Genomic DNA, 19,194 nt, shown 5'->3' on the forward strand with positions numbered 1-19,194 from the left:
CTTACCCGAATTAGGGAACCTGGCTTCTTTCAGTCCAATGTAGGGCTCTTTGTCCTATTCTCCCAAGCAGGAAGCCTGCTGCCTCAAATTACCACCAGCTTTGGAAATGTTGCTGCTTCTAAGACTCAACAAATTAGAAAATTTTTCCTGGCTTGACACTTCTGGCCTCAAACCTGTTTCTCTTTTTCTCTGTCTTCCTGTATCATGTATATAATTTTTTATACATGTTACCTATTCATATGTGTACATGTCAAGGAACTTAAATGTATGTTTGTATTCCTAACTGAGAATATTTGACTAATGGGTAAGTAAAATAAAATAATAAAGAGCTTTTGGAATTAAACAGGAAGAATTTCCCACCTCACTCAACAAACACAATAATCTCCCTAAATAAAACTGGTGGTACTTAAATAAATATGAGAAGAATAAACTCAAGGCGCATGACTGAACTGGATAGTTATTAGTGTTGCTAGATGGTGAGCAATGGATTGACATTAGGCATTGATGCACAGAGCAATTGTAACTGTTAGCTACCCACAAACCCTGGGCATTGGTATCTACTGGGCAGTAGTAAATATTGCCACCACTGGACATTTTCCCTTTGTGGATACCAGCCATTGTGAGGGCTTCATTAATGGCTATTATGTATTGATTAATGTTAGATACCAATGGACATTCGCTCCCTGATGAACATCAGCCAACATGCAACATTGATGGGCAAGGCCCTATCAGCCTGCGATGACCTCTGTTGTCTTGGTGGGCATTAGGTATGAGCAGAGGGTAGGCCTTTGTCACTCATATGCCTGGCAGTCTTGTCCAGAGAAACCTCCTTTCAGCTAGTTTGGAGGCTGTCGGCTAGTATCCACACCTCCATCTGCCTTCTCTGAGAACCCTTCAGCCATGACAATCTGGAGAAATCGGGGGGTGGTGCAATAACACCCACAAAGGGCATTATCTTGGGTTTGAAAGAGTCTAATTGGCTCCTTGAGCTGCAGAGAGATTGGGTTACACACAATCCACACGGACTCCCCTGCCATCCTGACCAGCACTGGGTGTTTGCCCCTTCCTGCTCTGTAAATGGTAGGATTAAAGCACAGCTGGCTCCATGGGACCTAAGAAGGGTCTCTGCTTGGTTTAATGCTGTGCTCTTACCATCTTGAAATTCTTAATCATTCTGAACAATTATTTTCATTTTATGCTGAATTCTCACAAACTACATAGCTGACTCTGAAGCACAGAATCCTGGCCACCTGCCACATGACCTTAGGCTGTTTCTCTCTGGGCATGTCTGTGCATCTGTGAAATTGGGCCAGGAGGGGAAGGGCTTTGGTTTGACCTTTGGCTTTGACCTTTGGCCTCTCATGTTCTAGGATCTAAAATCAATGTTCTGATTGGAGATATTTAGAGCTGCCTAACATCTCCAGTTTATTTTCGACACAAAAATGAGTAGAATCCTGGTGGTTTTGGTTTCTCAGAGTAGCTCTGCCCTCTCAGACACACGGGATCTGCACAGCAGGCTCAGCCACTGAGGTGGGACGGGCAAGAATGAAAGACTCACCATCTGATGGATGAAGCCAGGCCCAGCCTGGTTTCCTCACCTATATGGTGACAATACTACCTGGGGCAGTTGTTGCAAGGAGGAAATGATAGCACGTACACCCAGCCCAAGGGACAGGGGACCCAGCAAATGGCAGCTGTATTATTACTGGCATGCAAGGAGACATTTATGACCCAGCTTATGCCATGGCGGCAAACTGTGCCTTAGTTGTCTCCCATCTCTAACACTCCACTGCCGTGAGCACTGAAGGCCTGTTCCACGCAAGGCACACAGTGAAGATCCTATGGACTGGAATACTGTTCCACACTTCTCCATCCTAAACCTCTAGGAAATTCTTCAGTTCCCTCGGATCTGAAGGCAGTTTCCAAAAAATGAGTCTAAGGCTAACGTTCTGTAGCCTATTTCATAATTCTACAGCTGAATGAGGGAGGAAACAAGCATTTATAGGGCGTCTGTTTTGTGCCAGGCCCTGCACTCGATTCTTTACCAATCTTAGTTCATTTACTCTCCATGCAGTCCTGTGGAGGGAGATATTTTCATCCCCATTTTCCAGGCTCAGAGAGGTGTAGTGACTTGGCCAAAGTCACACAACTGGTTCATGATGAACCCAGGATTTTAACCCTCACCTGTGAACTCCAAAATGGAATCTTTGCATTCATCTCTGTAATTCTGTTAAGTTTCTCATTCTTGGCCCCATGATTCCAAGAGGGAGAAGTGTGGCAGCACGAAGGTAGTATGGCTAGGGGAAGAAGGGGCTGGCCCCACAAACTGCAAGTGGGCTGCACTTCGGGCCTGTAGGAGTCCAGGGCCTGGTTCTGGGACCTCTAGAACAGGGTGGGTCTGGCCATGCGCACCACTAGGTGGCACTGCGGGCTGGGAGCTTCTGGAGTGGCTGCCTGGGTGCGGATCAGGTAAGGCCTGCTGCCTCCATGGGCTTCTGCAATCCTTCAGGCATGCAGGAGGCCAGGGCACCGTGCCTTCAGCACTGCTTTGCCCCTATCTTTAAGATCCCTATGCTCTATGGCCTTCCCCAAGGACTCCTTCTTCAAGCAGGGCTGTAGGCTGGCCCAGCGCCCCGGGTGAAAGTCCATGGAATCCCTCTCCTACCCCTGCATTTGAAGCCTCCCTTGTCCAAGGGATTGTAGGAGGGTGGAGAACCAACTAGAGGACTGTGAGGACTGGGGTCTCACCCTGACCCCCACCCCCATACCTGTCTCTACCCCTTCCCATTCTGACCCTTCATTGCTCAGGGAGCCCAAGCCCTGGGAGGGGCCTAAGTTACACAATGGGTGAGCTCTCAGCCATACCTAACTGCTTATCCAGGACCCTTCCAAGCGCTAGCCCCCTCTGTCTGGGTCTAATTGTCCCCTCAGCTCTGTGGTGAGCCTTCTCCAGGAAGCCTTCCTACCACCATACGGCTCTCACTGTCCCCTGCGCTGCTCTTACATGCAGGCATCCTCCATGTGTCCTGTCCACTCCCATCACAGAAATGTAAGTCCCTGGGCACAGAGCAGGTATCAGGAAAAGCTTGTCACTGTTGGTGATGGTGACGGATATTGCTGCAGACCTCGGCCAGTTAGAAGGAAGAACCTGCTGACAGCAGAGCCATTCAGATGACTGGAAGTGACTTGCCTGTCCCTGGAAGAGTCCAAACAGGAGTTAGGGTACTACAGCTGTCACAATGCCAAGAAGGAACCGAGTGCTGTCAGAGTGCAGAGGAGGTGAAAGGGGACCTCAGCGAAAGCTTCCGAGGACATGAAGCAGAAACTGGGTCTATTACGGGGAGTTGCTGAGAGGCAGGGTGAGGGCAAGGTCCCGGAGAAACAGCCGGAGTCAAGGCAGAGATGTGCAAGGGCCTGCCAAGTTCATGGAGGTGAGGGGTGGCAGAGAGGGGAGGTAAGGAAGGTGGGTGGTGCAACCTGCTCCTGAGTAACTCCATCCCTCCTGCCATCTCACTCCCCAAATCACTGGCGGTTAATGGCTTTTCAGGGAGAATCAGCTGCCCAGGGAAGGGTTTCCCTCAATTCATTCCTGTGACCCCAGGGCCCGGCCCAGAGAACGTCAGTGGATGCTGGCTGAAAGACGGAAAGAGGGACTCTTTGTATAGTGTTTATTAAACCAAGGACCAATTAGGTGTTGGGTGGGGCTCGCGGGGGAGGACAGAGCTCTCACTGTCCTGTGGGCGTCTCTTTGGGACAAGCCTCTGATGCCCACATGGCCACATATGGCTGGCTTCCACCCAACACCTCCTCCCTCAACACATTTCTGGGACACAATATTATAAAAGTGAACAAATGCACAGTTTTTCTTCTTTTACAAATGACACATTTCAATCCCCTGCCAGCAGGGGTGAGGGGGTGGTTGAAAGTGACAGTCCATTACAAAGGCAACAACTTTTATAAAACTAATACTAAGGAAAGAGCCCAGGGCTGGGAAGCTGAGATGTCACCCCTGTGGTGGAGCATAAAGATGGGTGGGGGCTACCCTGCCTCCCTCTGTGCATTCTCAGCAGGGTGAGGAGGGTTGTTGGACTCAAGGCTTGTGGGGGTTGAATCCAGGAGGCCTCTTGGAGCTCACGGCCAGATGGGGTTGCAGAAATGCCTTATCTTCTTGGGGAGCATCTAGAGGCAGTACCTCAGGGCTCAATGGGCACATTTCCAGTCTGGATGCTGGGGGACCCCACCCCAAATGGGAAACTAGCAGGGCTGGAACTGGCATTCCTGAAGCTTCCAGAGGCTCCAAGGTCAACTCATTCAAGCCCATGCTATACAGCTATTACTGGTCCAGCATCCCGCCTTTGTGGCCCCTGCCTGTCCTCCTGGGGGGTAACAGGGGAAGGGCACAAATGGCAGGATGGGAGAGCCCAGGAAGGGGAGAGGACGGCATGATTTACAGAAGACAGGAAAGTGCAAAGGGACCCAGCTAGGAGGACCCTGGGGGCCAGTCATGTCCCCAGTAGTACCTCAGATTAGCAATTTTCCTTCTCTAGGCCTGTTTCCCCCACTGTCACATGAGCAGATACACTTGATTTTTTCTCCAGTCCCTTCTATAACTAAAGTTTTACCCAGGGTTCTAGGGGAAGAGAAGAAGATGCAGTGGGCCTCATGTGCCCAGAGCAAAGAAGGGACCACCTTGTAAAAGAAACCCACGCCCCTGAGTGACTAGGCCGTGGCCCAAGGGGACACTCAGCCGTGGACCTGACCTCTGCCTGGCAGCGAATCTCCCTCCACCTTCCTCCTGTCGCAGGCCAGGTTGGCCCAGGCCCGAGGAAAGGCACTTTGGGAACAAGTGGGGAAGGACAGCAGAGGACTGCTGTCTAATTTGGCATCAAAGACCCTCTGCTTATGGTTGGAGGGGGCAACCTAGACAAAGGGGCAAGACTCTGCTCCTGGGTGTTGGTCACAGGTCCAAAGCCTCTTCTCAGGCCCTTGGATCTCTCCTGATGCTGCTACCACATAGGCCTGAACAGTCCCCACTGGCACTGGCACACCAAAATATAAATTACCCAAGACCTGAGTAAGCCCAGGGCAGCAGTCTGTTATGTGGCCCCAGGCTACATCATTCGTCACAAAGTGTTGGGGCCCTTGACAGCCGATTCCCGCGTGTCTGCACAGTGCAGGGCCACCTTGGGGCTGGAGCCAGGCTGGCGGGGGTAAGCACCCTCCCGCACCAGACGCCGGCACAACACACCCTGGCCCACGCTCATACTCTGCAGCGCTGGGAGGTGGAAGAGCAGTATCTCAGGCAGGGGCATCAGGCCTGTGCCTGACAGGTCCAGCTCCTGCAGAGAGCCCAGGCCCGAGAACACCTCGGCCCCTGCCCACTGGAGTTTGGGGTTGCCTGACAAGTCCAAGACCTGCAGGCTCTGCAGCTCATGGAAGCCATAGGGTGCCAGTTTGGGGAGGCTCTGCAGACTGCCCAGCGATAGGTGTGTAAGTCCTGGCAGCCCCCTGAAGGCACCTGGGCTGATGGCAGCCAGCGGGTTTCCATCCAGGTTCAGATAGCGCAGGGGTAAGTCCTGGAGGTCCGGTACGGTGCACAACTGGTTCCAGGCCAGGTTCAGGCTCTGAATGGGGGGTGTGGGCAGGCTGGCCAGCACGGGGTGTGGCATGAGGCGGTGGATGAGGTTGTGGGAGAGGTCCACGTGCAGCGCCCTGCCCTGGCTGTGGGTAGTGAAGGCAGACACCGAGACCACGTGGAGCCGGTTGTGGCTAAGGTTCACGTCATTCAGGGGTGAGCTGGTGAAGCCCTTGGCTGGCAGGGCTGCCAGGCCATTGTGGCTGAGGTCGAGAGACTCCAGGTAGCGAAGGCGGGAGAAGGCGGTGGGTGAGATGCTGGTGAGCAGATTGTGACTGAGATCCAGGCCAGTCAGCGTGGTGTAGCCCGGCCCTGCCAGCACTGACTCGTTCACCATCTCCAGCTGGTTGGAGGACAAGTCCAGGTGGGCTGTGTCCAGAGGGATGGGCACGGGCATGATGTGGGGGCCCAGGCCGCTGCAGTCCACTCGTGTCAGGCTGAAGCTGTCAAAGAGGCCGAAGGTCTCCACTTCACACTGGCACCCGGGGAAGCACGGCCGGGTCGTCTGGGCAACGCTCACAGCCAGCAATAGCAGCAGGGGCCACGGCATGGTGGGGACTAGAAAGAGAGCCACAGGTGAGGGTTGGCAGCACGGACCCATTCCAGATGGTTCTACCCCACCACAAGCCATGTGCGGAGGTACAGCTGAAAGTTGCACCAGCCTCACAGCCTTCCTGGAACGCTTCATCCGAGCACTTCTCCTCAGATAACTCCTAGTCTCTGTTCCTCTCTGGCCTCAGTCTCCCCATCTGTACGTTTGGTAGAGTGGATTTCAAATTGGAAGCAGCTGAACCCTTTCCTAGATAAGATTAGCAGATAAAAGTGGGCCTGTTCTGGCTGAAGGGAGGGTAGGAGCCTAGAGCCCTCCATGCCAGCTCACCATCCCTGCCATGGGTTGTAAGGAACCCAGGTGGAACCCCACTGGACTAGATGGATTTTGGTTGGCCTCTCCAGCTCTGAAGGTCTAGAGTCCATGAGCTGGCCTTGACCCAGGCCCTATAATGGAGGGCTCACAGCTCAGGGGTTAGGGTTAGCGTGCTCCATTCACCTCTGCTGGGCATGTGCTATGTACTTGCTGGGTGCTGGTCACGCTGCCTTACTGCCTGGTTTCACTTAACCCTCACAACCACAAAACTCTCAAGGCAACAATTTCTGTTGCCACTTCATGAACAGGGAACTGAGACATAGAAGGTTCAGAAAGTTATACACAGTCACAATACGCGGGGAAGGAACTAGGTGGAGTACAGAGCAGGCATGGCTCACTGTGGTGCTCTGGCTGTGGTGGAGCCAACCCTGAGACCCACACTCCAGCCTCCCAGACAGAGGCATCTCCCTGCAAGGGGGCCCTGCAGTGACTGTCTCCACCTCACTGCCTTCATGAGTGACAATGACTGAGTGCACAGTCCTAAGCCCCCTCACCTCATCTGCCCTCCGGAGGCAGGATCCTTCATTCTAGTTGGGGACTGGGTGTCTAGACTCCCAGACAGGCTCTGGGGACAAGCCCCTTCCCCTTGCCTTGCCCCAGCTGACACAGCTATGACACCTCTTTGGCCCTTTCTTTAACCTCGCACAGGCAGCTGGGCTGGTTCCCCCATTATACAAATGAAGAAAGAGAGGCTCAGAGTGAAGAAGGGTTTTACCCTGAACTAGTAAAAAGCAGGGCAGGATGAGAGCGCAGGCCTGCTCAATTCCAGTTCCTGTTTTCATCTCCCATCTCTTGCAGGACTGGCAGGGTGGCCCACGGAGAGGCAGGGTCCAAGGGGGCTTTTCCCCACTGATACATGCTAGGATGAAAGCCACTTCCCCTCCCCCGGCCTCAGTTTCCCTCCCTGCACAATTATAACAGGAGTTGTCACCAGTGCTGGGCACAACATATGCAGTCACATTCAGTCCTCATATCCACTCACATCTTTCTGACCCAAAGCCTGTGTTCATGCCCACTGTGGCTTGTCGGCCAGCGGTGCCCAGTGGTGATCGCGGGAGGATGGGTGAGAGTTGAGCAGTGAGCACCTCTACCTGGGCAGTCTGTGGTGACCCCTTCTCACTATGTGGCCACAGCCCGGGAGATGGAGGGCACCATGCCCCACGCCTCACTCGCCCAAGTCTTCATCCGGGATGGCCCTGCTCTGCACGCCAACCTTGTCTTCCCCCTACCCACCTCTTCCTCTAGGCTGGGGGTGGGTGTGGAGGGTGCAGCAGGATAGGATTACCAGCCCTACATGAAACTTGAAAGGGTAGCCACTCGATCTGCAGTCTGGCTCTGTGCAGGGGCAGGGAGAAGTGGGGCTTTTCTCCCCGCTCCCCTGTGGGGGCCCCTCCTCCTCCGCCCCTTTCTTCTGTAGAGTCCAATTTGTGGATTAAGCCAGGCCCAGGTGCATCCTGGGCTTGGTCCCAACTGAGGCAGGACAGAGTGTTCCAATATCTGGAACCAAAAGGAAAATATTAAGTTGCTTCAGGCCCCCTTTGTTCCCCAGGGTGAGCTTCTCACCGCAGGGGTTCATTACCACTTAGGGCCCCACCTTCCCTGCTAAGCTGATCTGCTCACACTCACCCTTCCTGGGGTTAAAACAAACACCATACACACACACAAAGGCCCCGAGATTACATTTTTGGTTCCCAAAGGTGATTATACAACATGCCTATTAAATGCCAAGTGGCCCCTCATGAGCTCCTGCTTATGTAACAGGCAGTGGGGACACAGCCCAGATGCTCCCCCTCCAGAGACAGGGCCTCTTGCCAGCTCTCTCCAGGCCTCAGCCTTGTCCTATGTACCACAGGGCAGTAATTCCTGCCCTGACCTCGTCATGTAAGTTGATTTGACTTTCACAGAAGTCCAAACTGTGAAGAGCTGTGCACATATGCAGGGTGGCCATCACCAGGCCGCTGGAGCTATGGAACTGAGGCAGTGGTGATGTAAAGGGAGCAGGAGCGTAGACTGAGACCCAGCTGGATGGCTGTGCTGGTGAATGCTCCCAGGGCACTCTGGGCAAGGTCCGTGCTTGGCCATGCAGAGCACCCACCCCTCCCAGGTCCCTGTTCTGTGCTAGGCCTGGACACTTGCGGTGGAAAGGGCTGACGGTGAGTCAGAGCCAGTCCTCGCTCTGTGCTAGTGCCGGACGCGTGTTCTCTCACACATCCTCAGCCACCCAAAGAGGTCAGCAGTCTTATGTCCACTTGGGTTTGGGGGGACAGGGTGAGTAAAGGAAGGTGGCAGAGTCAGGAACTGAACTCAGGCCTTTGAAACCTCATAATTGGTTTGGTTCAAGAGGAGCATGCATTTCTGTGTGTTGCTGAGAAAAGAAGAGCTGAGCTCCCAAAGTCTCAGGGACAAGGCCCGGCTGCCATTGACGGCTGTGATCAGGTAGGTGTCTGTTTTTTAAATACTCATCGGTTCTGGGGTTTTCCTGAGGTCACAGCAGAGCTCAGAGGCCTCTCAGGGGTGTCCCAGGCTGATGGGGAAAGAAAAGGGAGAGAACTCTGAGAGACCTCACAACTTGGACCAGGAGGTGTGGGCCAGTAGTCTTTGAGAGTCAGTCAGTGCCCGTTCTGCTCAGAGGAAGTGTCCCCTTGGGGCGACATGAGGGACACCTTTGTGTGGGCTGCCGGGGCCTAGCACAAGTGCTCCCAGCCCCAGTGGAGGACAGCACTTTCCCAGGAGGAGACTGAGGGAAGGTAAGGAAAGCTCCTGCAGGGGGCACCGCCCTTCACAGTCCACAAAAGGCCTTTGCTCAGAGAGGGCTGTGGAGCAGGGTGTGCAACCCGCAGGAGAGCGATGAGGAAGCTGAAGCCCAGAAGGAGGGCAGGGACTTATCCTTGGATCTCCGGTGAGTGATGGCAGCCCATGCACAGGCCCTGGCCCTTGACTCCAGGCCTAGGGCTTTCCAGCCCCTCAAGATGGCTGTTGAACTCTCCTTAGGAGCCAATAAGAATAACGCCGAGTCTGCAACCTCACAGATGGGGCTGATGCCATAATGGTAGATACCACGAGGCTAAGTCACCTGTCTAGGAAAATGATGACTGCATTAAAAAAAATCCAGATCTTAATTTTGGAAAGTCCAGAAGAAAATGCATCAACACAACAGTGATTTTTCTTTAGCTGGTAGAACTTGGAGGGATTTAAACAGGTCTTAATCCCCTCCACCCTCCCCACCATTTATATATATATATAAAACACACTGAGCAACAGGAGCTCCTAATAAGACTGCCTCGTGGCCACCTCTGCTTTGTCTGATCTTGGCTCGCCACAATCTCTGCTTTAGTTTCCCCATCTGTAAAATGGACATAGCCACCTCAGAGGACTGCGGTGGAGACAAAACAGTGGTAGAAGTCAGGCCCTAGCAGGGCTCCCAGCACGTGGTAGGGTGCACTGCGGGCTGTCCTGCCTTCCTCCCTGGACAAGAGCGGTGGGGTGGGGATCAGTGGGTGGGCCTGACCCCATCTCCCTCCTGCCTGCCTTCAGCAAGCATGTACAAAACACATCAAAACTCTTATTCTCCTGGAGAGTAGTTCTTTCCTGGGAGGCCACACTATGCTGTTTCTCAACAGGGTTGCTAGATCTGGGAAAGGATGAGTAATGTGAGTTCCTCTTCACAAGAACCACCAGCCTCAGCTCTGCTGTGAAGGCCTTGGACACCAACCTGCATTGTGAACCAGGCAAGTCACCACCTCTCTGGACTGGTTCTTTCAGCTGTGAATCTGGGAGGGTGGTGATGACCCCATCGGCCTCAGAGAGGATGTTTGTGAAGATGAGACAGAAGCTGAACACTCCTACAGAGAAACAAGGCCCCAGGGGGTGGAAGCCACATGCCGGAAAGACTGTGCCTTTTCCCTGTACCTAAAACCTTGCCCACTGTAGGCATAATTCATCAAACTCAGAGCCACTTCCTGGGGAATCTGCACAGGACCTCAGAGCTCTTCTCAATACGGACCTCTAGGAGGCCTCTACCCATTGATCAGAGGCGGCCCTCGAGATGGAAATGGTCATTCTGTGACCAATTCTCTGATGTGAAAGAGTTCCAAAACTGGAAACAGGAGTCACCTGCTAACCTGGGTAACTTTGGGAAGCAGACTTCCTCTCTCTCAGTCCATTTTCTCATGGAGACAACCACCCCTTCCTCCAGCGGAGGACTGGAGATGACAGTGCCAGGACACTGACAGCTGTGCAGTGGATGGCTGCCTGTCTCTCCAAGGTTACATGGTGGGAGCTCCCCTCAGGAGGCTGGCCAAGGGCCACCCCACCCCATTCACCACTCTGCAGGGGGCCAAAGGGGAGGTGGCAGGCAACTGTGCATGGCCTGGAACACAGGTCAGGAGCCCCAGCCCCAGTCCCTGCTCTGCATGGCCTGTTCACATCTTTGGACAAGTCCCCTTGCCTCTCTGAGGCTCAGTTTCTTCAGCTTCATAGTAAGAGGTTTAGTCTAGACAATCCAGCCCCAGCATTTCAGGATTTCAAAATTTATTAAAAGCATTTACTAAATCTCTACTAAATGCCAGGCACCCGTGCTAGGCCATATGACACGTTTATCAGGGTTGGGGTGGGGTGCCAGGGCCCCTCTCCTCATGGGGCTCACAGACCAGCAATTGTTATAAAGACCAATTCATAACAAGATCATCAACCTCTGCCTGGGACCCAGGAGACCAGGACTCTAGTACTAGGTCTGCCACTATCCGTGTGACCTTCACAGTTTTCTTCATTTCTTTGAGCCTTAGTTGTCTGATCTGTTTAACAGTATCAACTCTGCCTCCCTCTGGGATCTGGGATCTACCTGCAGGAGAAAGGGAAAGGCCGACAGGTGGCCACCATGGAAGGCTGAGGGAGGAACGGGATCTTTGGCCCAAAACACATCACTTCTTTTCCAAATCCCAACCTGCAGTTAAGATATCCACTGAACAGCCAGGTTACAGACCACAGGGTGGGAGGACAAGGGCTTGGAAATCGCTCCCACCCGTGACCTGGGGGACAGAGCAAAAGGTCCTCTGGGCAGAGGCCATGAGTTATTTCTTGTTGGGCCTACTGTGCCTCTAAGAACAGTTTGTTGACAGCCTGTGAGGTCAGAAGAGTAACTGGAGTAAATGGTGTGGCTATTTACTAACAGGCTCCATGCAGGTCACACCACGGAGACACCCCAGGCCCTGCTAGGAGAGTCTCTAAAACAGATTTGGCCACATCACTCCCCTTCTCAAAAACCTCTTGACTTCACTTTTACCTACAGAGAAAGTAAGTTCTCCCTGGCATGGAGGCATCTGCAAGGTATCCCCACCTTCCTCCCTCTCCTGGCTGGAGAAGTCAAACCCCCACCCCCATCTTGATTTGAACCCACAGTGATGGCCTCTGACCAGCTCTCTGCCTCTGCTCACACTTCCCTAAACTCAGGAACCCCAGGGCTGGGGAGCTGCCCCAGACAGGGGCAGTGGTGGCAGGGACACGGCAGAGCTGATGCAGGACCTGGGTCCTGATGCTTCACATGCTGTCAGCACTGCCCGCATCCACCGGGCCAGCCCTGGCCCCACCAGCGGAACAAGGCCTGTCCTGTCCACTCAGGCTCCTGCCCCCAACCCCCACTCCCGGCCCCCCTTCCTTGCTCCCTGGGCCTCACACCACACCATGGGCACACCTCCTTCAGACACAGGAGTCAGTTCTCTACCGTTATTTACACGCCCAGTTCCTGACTTGAAGTGTGAGCGGCTTGGGGCAGTGACCCTGCCTTCTCCACCTGTTCACCCTTTCCCTGACCTGGGGCTGGAGCCAGGCCTGCTGGCATGGCAAACATTGCTAGATGAGTGAGGAGCCCAGCAGGTAAGAGTCAACAGGGCACTCAGGTGGGACACAGACCAGGTGTGAATCCAGCACTGTACCTCTGCTAGCCTCAGGCAAGGGTCCACCTTGTGGATTCTCAGTGTCCTCAACAGGGACAAGGCAGGGTTGGCAAAAGCAGACAGGGACAGTGTGGGAAACACTCAGCTCGTTATGTGCCACATGTTAAGTGCCTGATTCATGATAGACCATGGTGGTTATGATTTTTAAGCTTCCTGAAGGCAATGATCATGTTATTCTCTTTGTTCCACCCACATAAATACCCAACACAGTGCCAGGCACCCAACAGGTTGGTGCCTTCTTGTGCTAACATTCTCTGTCATCGTGCTGGTCTCTGTTGGCAAGGCTCCGATCTCTCTCCTCCTCTGAGAAGACCTCTCTGGTTAGGGGTTCCAGCTCAGGCCCTCTTGGCCCCAGCTGCCTGCCCCTGGTGCCCCACCACAGCATCTCTAGCCCATATATTTGCCAGCTGCTTCCCACAACTTCAAGAGGGAGCCTCTGGCATAGGGGGGTGGGCAGGGGGCTGAGCCTCAGGCTGGACGAGGGCCCCCACACCTGAGACAGGCCTTTGCCTCCACCAGCTGCTCAATGTTGAGCCTCCCACCCTGTTCCCCTCATCATGAGCTCACTCAAACTCACGCCAACGAAATCCCCAGGTGGAAATTCCATTAATGTCCTGCCTCCAACCACTTAGTCAGCTCTGGAAACGCAAGGCAAAAAGAATTTCACGGCCAAATTCCCGGAGCCTTGAGGGCCAACTCTCCCAAGAGAATCACTCATGCTGCACAACTGTACAAGCACGTCAGCTCACCACGCACTTCCACACCACCATCTCATTCCTGCCTCCCTGCAGTCCTTCACTGGGGGTTACTACCCCTACTTTGCAGACAAGGAGCCTGACATTATTCAGCTGGTAGTAGAGGAACCCAAATCCCAATGTCTGAGCTCCAAACCCAATCTTTTTTACACCACTGTGTCTCAACTTACAAATGGGCACATGTACAGATGACATCCAGAGCTGAACTGTGGTGAACTATACTTACATTCACTTGTCTGTCCTCTCATGGGCAGGGATGGGGAAAGATTCATTTTTCCATCCCTGGAGCTAAGCACTGGGCCTGCACAAAGCAGCTACTATGTGAAGATCTCCCAGGCAGTTAGAACACTACCACATCAATAAATGACACCTCTCAACCTTTCCAATGCCTTCTCAAATATTACCTGTTCAGTCGCCCTGCAAGATCAGCAAGTTGGGCGGCATTGTCTATTTTAGAGCTGCATAAAGCGACCCAGACAGGTTTGGTGATCTGTCCAGTCACATGGCTGAGGAGGACAGGGAATGGGCTCGGGGTCCAGGTGTACTTACACCCTGTGCCTAGCCTCCTCCATTCCAGGTACTGGTGGGCTTTGGGCTCAGTAATCTTGCCCAAGGAAGATAATCTACAGGGAAATAGGCAAGGTTCCCAGTACCATTTACTCCTTCCAATGTAGCTTCTTCCTGAAGCTTTTCAGGTTTCCTTTGATGGGAGGCTGCCTGTGGGGACACATGGGAAGGAAGTGGGTTCTGGGCAGGTGGGCTGGGATCCACTGCCACAATGCCTCACCCATTATGAGGCTTGCATGCGCCCCCACCCTTGGAAGTCTGAGACTTCATCTGTAATGTAGTGAGAATCCCAGTATTGCTCCCAGGTCACTGGGATGATTACACAGGTAAAGTGAAGACTTGGCCCTGGCCAGGCACACACTGGTGCTCACTGCATGTGGGTTCCTGCCCACTAATGGGTAAGTTCAGGGGCCAAGAAAGGGAAAGTTTCTGTGACACCAGCAGATCCAAAGGCAAGACAGCAGCAGAGGATGGAGAAGACTCCAAAATGCATCCCCTGAGGCCTTGCGTTCTCTCCCAGTGCACTGCCAGGGCCCCACCTCAGCCCCAGGTGCTCCCCAGGCTCTACCAGAAAATTGGTAAGGGGGTTTGGAAAGGTTGCAGAGGCCAAAGCAGGCTGCAGTTGTGTCACCTGTGACAGAGGACAGGACAGCAGCTCCCCCTGGGCAGGTGGGTCTCTGTCTTCCCCATGTCACTAACCATCCCAACCCCAAGCTGGGCAGTCACCTCACACTGCCCAGGTGGGGCTCAGGAGGCCTCCCAGCCTGGATTGCTGTACCAGCCTTGTTCCTGGCCACTGCCTCCAACTGCCAGCCTTGCTGGGCACCAGAGTACAATCCCAGCAGAAAACTAGGACCCCACTGCTCCTCCCTGTTTAAAACCCACCACACAAAGACAGCTTGCTAGTCTGGGGGCTTATCTTGCTCCTAGGGCCCCACGCCTTTGCACAGGATATTCCCTCTGACAAAGATGACCAAGAGGCCCTCCTTTTCTTTGTCTACCATGCAAACTCCAGTCATTCAATTCCAAAGACATCTCCTCTGGGAGGCCTTCCCAGTTGAACCTGCCTCTCATCCAGCAAAAGCTTACTTACTCTTCCCCTCAGATCCTGTGGCCCCTGGGCCACCCCTGTTAAGGTACAGCTCTGTGGTCTGTGGCCATCTGGATCTGATTGTGTCCAGCTCCTCTCCTGTGTGGGACCAGGCCAGAGAAATGAAATGTCCTGGACAAAAAGCTTCCCTCCCCTGGCAAGGATAACAATTGGGCCAAGGCTGCAGGAGACTTAGAGCTTTGCCACATGGTGAAATCAGGTTTAGGACCATAGTTAAGTGCTGTCTCTGCCTTCTATTATCAGTGCAATCTGATCATTGTCTGCATAGTGTATGACAGACTACAAACCTCACCTCATTTTATTCAAAGCATGTGTAATTCATTATCCTATTTAACATTCACAACAGATCAGCAAGACAGGAATTACTATTCTCATTTGAAGGATGAGGAGAGAGGATCAGAGAGGTAAAGTTACTTGCCCAAGGCCACAGAGCTGGGAAGTTGTGGAGTGGGAGTAAAATCCAGGTCTTTCTGACTTTAAGAGGCAGTTGGCTTCCAGATTGGTCTCCAGTCTCCAGCACTACCCATAAGCCAGAGCCTCATATGCCTGCATAACCCCCACCCCCACCCCTAGCAGCTCTCCACTGCCTACAGGTGCAAATCCCAGCTCTAGGCCTGGCATTCAAGGCCCTCATATTTGGCCCCTGCCTTCTCTCCCAGCCTCAAGTGGAATTCCAATACCCGCCTCCCCATCACCTCGCATCTGACAGTCCACAATGTTGACGCTCTCTGTGCTGTTGTCAGAACACACAAAGCCATACAGCTTTGTTTCCTCTGTGCAAGACACTTCCTACCTCCTGGGTGTATTCTCCTGGCCTCCCCAGGCTCCTGCATTCCAGCCCTCCCTTCCTGGATAGCAGGGACTCCAGGCCCACCAAACTTCATCCCTCCCTAACTTCAAAGTCACTTCCCCTCACCCTCCTTCAAAAGAGCAAATAGCGCCAGGGAATTGGTCGAGTCAGAATGGTGGGCTGTGTTAAACATCAAAGTGTTTTCAGGTTCTGGTTTCCCAACCAGTCAGCCAGAACAGAAAGGGAGGAGATTGCCTGTCAACATCTCCATTTCCAGAAGGGAAACTGAGGCCCAGAGAGGGAAAGGAAAAGTGTCCACAGTTGCCTCCTTCCCAGATGAGGGGCCTGTGCCTCTCATTCACTTTAGCAGCGTCTGGTAAAGTTCGCCGTGAAAGGGCACGTCGGAGGTGGGGGTAAGGGAGAGAAGGTGTTAGGGTTATCCTTGCAATTCCGGATCAAAGGCCCAACAGGCTCCCGCCCCCAGTCCTGCCGCTCAGGTCAGAGCTGGGCTCTGCAAGTCTGGACTTATAGGAAGCACAGAGCAGGCAGGAAGAATGGAAGAAGCTCCTTGAGTCACCTCCTCGTCCTGGCCAAGTGTAGGCGGGCACTGCCCTTGCCCAGCGGGTTATCTCCACCGCACGCTCTGCGCAGAGAGGGAGTTCTCACCCTGGTCTATAACGTGGTACAGGGTGACCGCGGCTCCGGGAGGCTGATCAACCTGGCCAGTGCCTCACTGCAGGCCAGTGGCCGTCCTATCCAGAACCACTATGTGCAAAGGTTCCTACTTCCCACAACCCAGCTCGGGGTCCTGGCGCCGGCACCGTGGGCAGGCCGGGATCCGAGAAGCCGTTACCTTGTCACCTACGGGACCGGAGGGCTGGTCCTCTCCACCCAGGGGGTGGGATGCAAACGCAGAGTGGATCTGAAAGCGGAGCGGGGGGCTGGAGCCGGCCTCTCCGCCGAGCAGACACGTCTCTCTTGGTCATATACTCTCTTTCTGAGAAGCGCGGGGCGGGCAACACCCGCTGCCCTCTCCCCTCCGCTCTTCAGCCCGGGGCCGGTGTCCCGAACCGGCCGCTTACCTCTGTCCTAGCTGGTTCAGCTAGGGTATCCGACACGCTCCGCCCAACTTTGGCCGGGGCCAGTCCCCAGGCGCTGCCGATCCCCCAACCCCCCACCAATTCTATCCCACCCCTCGCAGGGTTAAGGACCTCACGAGGTGGAAAAGGGGCGGACTGCCAGCGCCCCCCGCCCGGGCTGCAGCGGGGAAGACGAGGGTTTTCCCAAGGAACCGGGAGAAAAGTTTGAAGCCAAGTCGGGGGCCGGTGGACAAGGGAGCGAGGAGTTGGGGCGGTGTCTGGCTCTCGGCGCGCACACACTCCCCGGACACCCAACCCAGACACGTCGACAGGGACAGACCACGTACGCGGACACATAACGATACGCCCACCAACAACCAAGCACGGGCCCACAAAACATGGACACAGGCGCGAAATGGACACGCAAAGTCACGGACACACAAAGGCGCAGGCAGATGCAAGTCCTCGGACCGAAATCCACAAAGACCCGCAAACTCGCGATGCACGTGTCTGCACAAAGACCCCAGAGGCACCGGCCCACGCCCACGGCCCCGGCCAAAGCCTTTGTCTCCTGGAAGCCCTCTTCCCCTGGTCCAGCTACTCCACCCCGGCCGAGCCCCGGGCGCCCAGAGGCCGCTGTCGATGCCCTGAGTCCAGCAAAAGTTGAGGGGCTCAGGGTCCGCCCCTGCCTCCAGCGCCGTCCGCCCGCCGGATGGGGCAGCAAGGCTGGAGTTGGGGGCTCCGGACGTTTGCCGGCGGCGCGGACTCCCGCTCCGGCCGGGAACCCGAACCTACCTAGAAGCCTGCGCCACAGCCGCCTCGGCACTCTCAGCCTGGCGGCCCAGCCACCGGCCCTCCGGCCGGCGCTTTTCTCAGCGCGGCGCGGCCCGCCCCCCGGTCCCCGCCCGCAGCTGGGCGCCCCACCGCCTGCTCAGCGCCCAGTGGCGGATCGGGCTGGCAGCCGGCGACCTAGGGAGTGTCGCTAAAGTGCGAGGCTCTCCTGGTGCGCTCCCCGCCCCTCGCCCTCTCGTCGGGCCCGGGCCTAGCCCGGGTTCCACCCTAGGGAGCGTCTCAAAAGTGCGCACGCAGCTCCCTCCCACTCCAGCCGGCCTCGCAGCTTCCTGCCACCGGGATCCCTGCCCCCTCCCCCGAAGTGCCTGAGCCATCTCAGCAGATGGCCGCACGGTCGGGAACATCTGGAGGTCGCTGGAGTGTGTGTGTGGGGGGGGGGGGGTGTTGTGTGTGGGGTGTGTGTGTGTGTGTGTGTGGTGTGTGTGTGGTGTGTGTGTGTGGGGGGGGTGTTGTGTGTGTGGGTGGTGTGTGGGTGTGTGTGGGGGTGGTGGTGTGTGTGTGTGGGTGTGGGTGTGTGTGCTCGAGGTCAGCCCTCTCCCCCCAGTGTTTTTTGGATGGGTGAAAGAGGTCCAGAGACGTTAGCAAGAGGGAAACCAAGAATCTGAAGCAGAGGAAGACTGGCTGAAAGATGAACCCGCAGAGAGGAGAGAGAGCTGGTTTTAGGCAGAAAAGCTGGCAGGAGAGGAGAGAAAGCAACAGACTTATTTTTTTCTGGAGGGAACCATGACTTCTGGTTGGATTTCTAAGACAGAAAACTGCCAGGGTGACTAGGCAGGAGTTTACATCTAGTGCTCCCTCTGCAGCTCATCCTCTCTCACCCCTCTTTATTGTGAAAAGGGCAGGAAACCATCCAAAAAAACTTTTTAAAATGGGGGCTGAGGGAGAAATTGCCTGCCTGGTGGATGCATTCTCTACAAGAGTTTGTGGGGGGCGAGGGAGGGGTTGTTGTGAGTTTGAGTCTCACAGTCTACACACTCAGACAATGGGGGCCAGGTGAAGGAGGGTGCAGTTAGGCACCCCAGAGGCATCTGGCCAGGGAGTTGAAGGAGAGTTTGGTCTTAAACCCTGGACCTCCCAGGAGCTTCCTGGTGTGGATAGGACCCCTGGGTGCAGAGATTGGGCAGTGTTCCCCTTGCAGTAGCCCAAACTTGCATACCCAGTCTTTTTGCTCCTTCTTTCCTTATTACTTTTTATTTTTAATTTAAAAAAATAAATGTTGCTTGGGCTTGTGTGTGTCTGCCTATCTGCCTGTCTGCCTGGGGAAGGAGGAAGGCAAGTTGGGAGAGGGGGTTGGAGGAGGAGAAGCCAATACCCCAGGCCTCAGGGCAGCTAAATCATATCTGCTCCCCAGAGAACAAAGTGCTCTTGCAAGTCCCCCACCCTGCACTCAAAGTCTGTGTGTGGTCCCGGTGACTCTACTCCGCTGGCTGAGTGAGCTGAGACCTGAAGACCCTGCCAGTCAGAGAGGGGAGAGGAGAGGGGAGGGCTGGGAGCCCAGTCTTACCAGGGTAAGACAGGGAGAGCTCCCA

The 19,194-nt window shown here is 54.7% G+C and overlaps 1 protein-coding gene across 3 annotated transcripts; it reads right to left on the bottom strand.

The window, feature by feature from the left end:
• Positions 1-3,653: 3,653 nt before the first annotated feature.
• TSKU (tsukushi, small leucine rich proteoglycan) lies at positions 3,654-17,935 on the bottom strand. 3 transcript variants are annotated; one of them, XM_036895457.2, is made up of 2 exons: positions 17,609-17,935; positions 3,654-6,193 (listed from the first exon to the last, which is right to left on the bottom strand). In XM_036895457.2, exon 2 carries the CDS (start codon positions 6,183-6,185, stop codon positions 5,124-5,126), a length of 1,062 nt encoding a protein of 353 aa, XP_036751352.2. In that variant the 5' UTR covers positions 6,186-6,193; positions 17,609-17,935; the 3' UTR covers positions 3,654-5,123. The 3 variants fall into 3 exon arrangements, with proteins under 3 accessions (XP_036751352.2, XP_036751353.2, XP_036751354.2); XM_036895458.2 differs by lacking the exon at positions 17,609-17,935 and adding an exon at positions 16,817-17,575; XM_036895459.2 differs by lacking the exon at positions 17,609-17,935 and adding an exon at positions 16,588-16,777.
• Between the last annotated feature and the right edge of the window lie 1,259 nt (positions 17,936-19,194).

The sequence above is a fragment of the Manis pentadactyla genome, chromosome 9, assembly GCF_030020395.1.
Source record: "Manis pentadactyla isolate mManPen7 chromosome 9, mManPen7.hap1, whole genome shotgun sequence".
NCBI lineage: Eukaryota > Metazoa > Chordata > Mammalia > Pholidota > Manidae > Manis > Manis pentadactyla.